The sequence below is a fragment of the Anser cygnoides genome, chromosome 3 (genome assembly GCF_040182565.1).
Source record: "Anser cygnoides isolate HZ-2024a breed goose chromosome 3, Taihu_goose_T2T_genome, whole genome shotgun sequence".
NCBI classification, from domain to species: domain Eukaryota; kingdom Metazoa; phylum Chordata; class Aves; order Anseriformes; family Anatidae; genus Anser; species Anser cygnoides.
Genome location: NC_089875.1, coordinates 79,795,066 through 79,801,735, shown reverse-complemented (window position 1 = coordinate 79,801,735; position 6,670 = coordinate 79,795,066). Strand labels below are relative to the sequence as shown.

Here is a 6,670-nt window from a genome sequence, read left to right as displayed (position 1 = left end):
TGGTGGCAGGTGTCCCTGCCCATGGAAAGGGAGTTGGAATTAGGTATCTTTAAGGTCCCTTCGAACCCAAACCATTTTATGCTTCTATGAACTGCACTGAAAGCAGTTAAACCTCTTTCCTGCCTTAGAACCCTCATCTTGCTATCCCAGCATCAGACTGCAAGAACCTAGCTACTATCCATACGCAGTGAGATAGCACAAGACTATTTGTTTGTACTGAACCGTGAAGGTAAAAGAACACAGACATGAAGCATTTGGACAATGCGCTTAGATACATGGTCCGATTTTTTAAGTGGTCTGTTGGGGACCCAGGAGTTGGACTCAACGATCCTTGTGGGTCCCTTCCAACTCAGGATATTCTATGATTCTATTTAGTTTAAAACATCTAAGGACAAATTCTGAAAATGTATGAAAAGCTACATCCCTTTTGAAAATTTCTCCTATTCATAAGTTCTCCAGAACAAAACATTTGCTCAGTCCTCTCATCTTTACCTCTGCAGATGTGCTTCTCCTTGAAATCAAGATACCACTCTGCTGAAATAAAACAGGTTGTTGAGACTGTGAGGGCAGAATACAACCTACATTTGTCCATGAGCTAGTGAAAAAGCAAACAGTGCAGCTGCGCAGTCTTCACAGTAACAGGCCAAGACTGGCTGGAGAAAACTGGAAATACAGACTTCATTACAGAATGAAGCTAGAGGAAAAGGTGTACCAAATTGACTTACGTCCCAGAAAACACAGGTAAGTGATCAAATAGTGTCCCCCCGAATAGACATTTTTGGGAAAATTTAAGCCTGGAAGCCAAACTATCTGCTGAAACTTCCCCTGTGGATATTCATTTTTACACTTCACCAGGAATTCAACCCTCCTCTCCAAATGAGGCTCTGCCTGTCATGTGTACTCAGATGTTCTCAGTTCCTAAGAAGTTCCTAGCTTTACTCAGTGACAAACCTTTCCAAACACTTTGGAAAACGGGTGCAATACTGCCACATATTAAGAAGCTTGTTAACTATGTGTCATTCCAGCTAGAAATTAAGTATTAGTTTTGTAAGCCTGTAAGGGAGATGTTTACTATACATTTTACATTACTTCTGCAGTTAGAGTGGTGCAGGTTGTTCCTTACCAAATTTAGTAATTCTATACGGTGGACAAAAACATTTTAAATTTGGCACACCACATGTATGGCAATGACGCATGAAAAATTTTCCATGTAAGATTCCCAGAAACCTGTATGGCAGTTTCCCACAAATTCCCCGGTAATTATCTCTTGAAAACGTTTGCTTGAAAAACACCTCTTCCTAAAGCTGAGAGCCAAACAGCCATGGGAAAGGGACATGGTCAAAAAAAAGTTTAAAGAAAATAACAGAATAGGTACCGAGTCAGTCAAGGGGCATGGTTAACCGGTTTCTACTGCTGATTGATTGGAAGTTTGTAATCGACACTAATACCTAAGATGCATTTTTTAAAGAAGGAAATCACGGGGTTTCCAGCAATAACAAAGCGTATGTACCAAATGCATTCCACAGCTCTTCTGATTACTACCTTAAATGCTACACCAGGAAGAAGTCAAACACTACACAAAGTATTTTTGTTAAAATATAAACGGGTATTTTGTGGAAAATAAGTAAAAATGTGATTCATCACTCAGAAGGCACATTAGTTTCAGTGCAGCTCTGTTCCTATTAAGTTACAGGGAGAGCAACAAGGCCATCACCAATCCACACATCCAAAGACTAATAAATTAGCATTTTTACATAATCTTTCACTAGTGTACAGCGATATGTATTTTAGAAGTGAATAAAGTAAAACCTTGAATACACTGTTGTAAACTATACTGTAATACCTTGTTCCATCACAGAGAAGTGGCAAGAATCTTGCTGTGAAATCGCAAAGGTGATGATCTTGGCAAGATAATTACCAGTCAGAAGCCGAAGACTTGGCAGAGTTGTTGAAAAGGAAGTTACACTGCAGTTACATTTACCTCCTTTGGTGATGGGCATTAGGAACATTTAGGATATTACATAAAATTAACATGCATTTTTAAAGAAAGGCAACCATAATGCACTTTAAACATAAATTCCAATGATCCCTCCCCCCTCCTTTTCTAGGGTGACTGGACAACATGAACCTATTTTCACTAGTCAGTACTCAGTGTCAGTGCACAACTTCTTATCTACAGTCCCAGACAGCCCCAGTATCAAGGTTACTTCAGTTTGCGACTGCCTTTACTAACAATGGTAAAAGACGCTGTTTGATGTGGGAACGTGGAAAATTTATCATCAGTAAACACAGACCGACCTAAGCCTGCATTTGGATAAATCACAGAAGGCCTCCACAGGAGAAAAAGGGCTATTATAACAGGTAGACATTAATAGATCTTCCATAAGTGGGTCCAATTAGTAGATGCAATTGCATTTAATCGGTACCTATTAATTACACAAGCCATTACTTCTCATATAGCAGGTGCTACAGACTGCTGTGATACCAGATCTTCACTCTTTACGAACTCCCCGGCCGACAGACAGTACCTGGGGAGGTACAGATATTCAAGCTAAATCAGAATGGAATGGAAAAGTAGGTACACATCAACCAGCTGTTGCTGTTCCAGCATCAAGAAGAGGCCTTGCTATTCACCTTCTTTTTATTTCAACACAGATGAATTTCCCAAATCTTCTTCTGGTTAACCCTCTTTGTAAAGTATAAATAATATTCAGCTTTTATATGAAATAAATACAGCTGCTTGTATATGCCTACGTCTTGAGAGTAAGTCCTTTAAAGAACATTTTAACACGAACTACAAAGATAATACACACAGAGCACTGATTTAGCTGAAGGCCAGGAATTCTGTTAAGAAGGGTGATCTGTTTTTTTTTGTTGTTGTGGTTTGCTTAAGTTAAATTTCTAAACAGTACTTATATATTTCAACTGAATTGATAACATATGAATGTGATAATCAGAATCATGTGACAGGCTATCACACAACTTAGCAATTAAACTCTGCTTTACAAACCGTATCCTATAATTGCTGCATTTATCTGAAGCCATAAAATACAGAATGGACTTGCTTGAATACTTCTTCTTAGTATAAGAAAGCAGCCTTGTTGGATGACATGTTACCAACTCTTTTCAGACACCAAATATGCTCATGAGTAAAACCAAGACACAAGTAAGATCACACAAGGTTTTGGTAATTATTTTTATGTTGGTTTTATAGCTTTTCTTGTTTCTTTAGGAAATTCCTGCATAGTAAAAGGAATGAAGAATTCCAGAAGAGAGTTGACTTCCGTCAGTTCCAGACTGTATTCCGCTGCTATTTTCTCTGCAGTCCATATCTTAGGATGAAGTTTATGATTATTAAGAAGCAGCAGAGCCTCCACAATGGAAATTTTGCCTTTGGTAACTTTCTTAATATCTAGATATTCAAATTGACCCAGTTTTGTAATTCTCTTTTCCTCTTGTTTACATGGAACATGTTCACCACCTCCATCTTTTACCTAATTGTGGGAAGGAAAACAAAGAGAGCTTAACAGCAGTTCTGTTTACTATGTATACTGTAGCAGCCAAGCAATCTTCCTAAATATGGCATTTCCTATTAGCTTTCCCCATTTTTACAGCATTAACGTGTAAACATTTTAATAGCATTAAAATGCTTGGCCACCCTCACTTCTTAATATCACAGAGATCATAGCCAGTTGTTGCACAGCCATTCTATATAGGAGGGCCGAACCCCCACCCACATTATGAAAACCTATAATCCATTACAGTCTATGTGTTGTACAGACTCAGCAGCCCTTCGTACAAGTCAAACTGCACATTTTGGTAGCTAAATGTAAATGCAGATAACCTAATATTTGGTATCGATTCATGGTGGTGGGGAGAGGAAGGGAAAAAAATCACACTAAAAAACGGTATCCTTCTTGTGATACCAATGGAAATCCCTTCCATATACTCTCTTCCCCTTTCATTTTCGGATTTTAGTTTTGCAACTAAAAGACATCACCTCTTTTACTCTGTCTAAAGAACAAGATTTGCTGGACAAAGAGAAAACTATTTTGCATCATCATATGCAATTTAATTCTTATGACTACTGCAGCACTCAGACACGAGGTCTCTTCTCTCAAGTCCTTTCATATTTCCTTTTCCAAGTTATTTAGAAAGCAACTCTACCTTCCCCATATTGCCTTTTATTAAGACTTCACCAGTGAATGACACTGCAAAGAGGCACAATGAAAACCTTTCTTAAGGAAAAGTGCTTTTAAAGTTATCAGAGTCCACCAATTACCCCAGACATTGTACTAACCCATACGCTGAGAAACTGATGAGGATGCTGCAACACCTGTAACTGCCTGCTTCTAAACTACACAGACTGCTTGACAATGCTACCAACCTTCCCTTTCTTTTTATTTCCTTCTAAAATTGTACTCAGATAATGAACAATTTTTCAAGTCTTAATAAAATGATGCATCTCCAGGTATCTGCCACTTCAGAACTGAAAAATAGTAGTTTTCCATGTAACTTGACATGCAAAATATACATATATGTATAATTACATACATAAAATATATATAGTATATATATACACATAAAGTATATATGTATAAAATATATGTAAATATACATGCGAATATTTATTTTATATATAAATGATGCACCAGGTTTTTAGAAGAAAATCAGGACAAGAAGAAAGTTTCTGGATGAAGCTTTGCCCACAAGCCTCAGTGCTAACATATTAATCACGCTCCTCCTAACAACCTCAAACAGACAAACCATAAGAGCAAGCCTTATGTGGCAACAACCTTGCAGTAGGTGCAGAACCAAGCACTAAGATTTGTTCCACTTGTGGCTTTTCCTCAAATCTCTCTCCTGAGAGACTTACAAGTGGAAGTGTTTAAAGATACTGGAATTAGACCTTCAGCACTTCAAAATTAGCGTACTAACCTCCTTTATGAAAATTAACAAAGAGATTACGCAGAAGCTACAGGAGTGAATGAATTTTAAGATATTTTAGTTTTGAATAGAAGGTACTCTGGATGTGGAATATCATAAAGACTTAGAAGTTTTATTGCTAGACAATTACAAAGCTTTTATTACTAAATGGATGAGCTAGAATAAAATGGTCCAGTAATGCAACAGGTAAAAACCACAAGCCATAATGTAACGAGGTGGAGAAGAGGAGACTAAGCCCCCGTCTGCATGTTACTGGAAGGCATATGCCTTGTTTTCCAAGTCAAAGAGTGCAGCCATTGGTAATGAGGAAATGGATGAGCGTACAGTCCAAAGGCTATACAAGAAAAACCCAGCTAGGGCACTTCCTAAGCCACATAAGGAAAAGGCTCTGCATAAGACAACATTAACATCAGCTGTTAAAGACTCCAGAAAAGCGTTAATGTCTTTATCCTCTACCACATCTATCCCTCCATATTAGTCCCAATCTGTTTTCTTCTAAAAAATCTACGGGACATCTCTGGCAAACTGCATCTTTCCGAAAGGATAGCCAGCTGCCCTTCTGCATTGGAAGAAGCACCAGTGGGAACTTAAGTGAAAAACGAAACACCAATGTGATGTTAAAAAGGAACCATGTAGGTTGAATAACCATATCCTAACACATGTTCAAGACCCAAAGTCAGTCCATGCTACTGGGATATAACTGAGAAATGAAAACATCATGTTTATCTAACAAAAGGGTAGCATCTAGGCACTAGCTGATCGTTTTTTCTTGAAAAAAATCTTGAAAAAATGCTCATTTGTCTTGAAAAGTAAAAGTCTGATAGGATTTGCGTTGAGTTTGAAAACCACAACGCTGATGCTCGCGCGCCTCCGACGGAGAGCGGCGCTCACCTGCCCCGGCGGATCTCTAGACTCAACATAAACGTCTTTCAACAAGGTGAGCAACCTGTCGTCCTTGCTGTAGACTTTCTCGCGTATCGCCGGGTGCTCTACAGGCAGCGGGGAGGAGAGCAGAAAAAAAAACCGTGAGGAAAGGGAAGAAAGGGAGAAAACCTCCGAGACGCCCCCTCCCCTCCCCTCCCCTTCCCGCCCCGGCGGCCGCCATTTTCTCACCGCCCCTAGCAACCGCCAGTAGCAACGGCCCCCCGCGACAGCCGCCGACTACAACTCCCGGCATGCCCCGCGCGCGGCCCCGCTCTCAATGTCACCGCGGCCCCAGCACCTCGCCCGGCCGCCCCGGCGAGGCCGGCACCCACCGGTCAGCGCGTCCAGGCGGGTAGTGGGGTGGTGCGGCGCGGGCGTGGGCTTCTCCTTGCTGATCTCGCGGTGGGCCCGGCTCTCCACGTTGAACGCCCGCAACGCGCGGACCAACCGCCCGCCCATCGCCGCTGCCGCCGCCACCGCCGCCGCCGGGACGGCCCCGCGCATGCGCACAGCGGTGGGGGCGGTGCGCCGCGCATGCGCAGAGTGCTGGCGCGACGCCGGAGCCGCCGGGCGGGGAGGCCGGGCAGGAAGGGCAAATGGCGGTGCGCGGGAAGCTTGCGGTGGGGTCGTAGGTTCATGTCGGGCAACTATAACCAAATAAATAAATAAATAAACAAATAAAGAAGTGATTCAGTGTTTCTTTCACAGTGCCTTCCGCCAGCGCTATTTCCTCTCGGCGGCGCCCCGGGACGCCGGCCCGCCGCCATGTCGGCGGGGGGCAGCTGGGTCATGCCGTGCC

General features: G+C 41.8%; 1 protein-coding gene across 2 annotated transcripts; it reads right to left on the bottom strand.

Annotated features, from left to right (window-relative positions):
* Positions 1 to 3,167: 3,167 nt before the first annotated feature.
* NDUFAF4 (NADH:ubiquinone oxidoreductase complex assembly factor 4) lies at positions 3,168 to 6,378 on the bottom strand. Of its 2 annotated transcripts, none has more exons than XM_048066664.2 (3): positions 6,204 to 6,378; positions 5,839 to 5,936; positions 3,168 to 3,494 (listed from the first exon to the last, which is right to left on the bottom strand). In XM_048066664.2, exons 1-3 carry the CDS (start codon positions 6,373 to 6,375, stop codon positions 3,198 to 3,200), a joined length of 567 nt encoding a protein of 188 aa, XP_047922621.1. In that variant the 5' UTR covers positions 6,376 to 6,378; the 3' UTR covers positions 3,168 to 3,197. The 2 variants fall into 2 exon arrangements, with proteins under 2 accessions (XP_047922621.1, XP_066850607.1); XM_066994506.1 differs by lacking the exon at positions 6,204 to 6,378 and adding an exon at positions 6,061 to 6,141.
* Between the last annotated feature and the right edge of the window lie 292 nt (positions 6,379 to 6,670).

Bases quoted from the DNA above. Each gene is read 5' to 3' on its own strand.
- NDUFAF4 (XM_048066664.2), bottom strand. From the start codon at position 6,375: ATGCGCGGGGCCGTCCCGGCGGCGGCGGTGGCGGCGGCAGCGGCGATG. The intron at 5,937-6,203 runs GTGGGTGCCGGC...CGCTGCCTGTAG, and splicing joins CCGCCTGGACGCGCTGACCG to AGCACCCGGCGATACGCGAG. The intron at 3,495-5,838 runs GTGAGCGCCGCT...TCCCACAATTAG, and splicing joins CTAGAGATCCGCCGGGGCAG to GTAAAAGATGGAGGTGGTGA.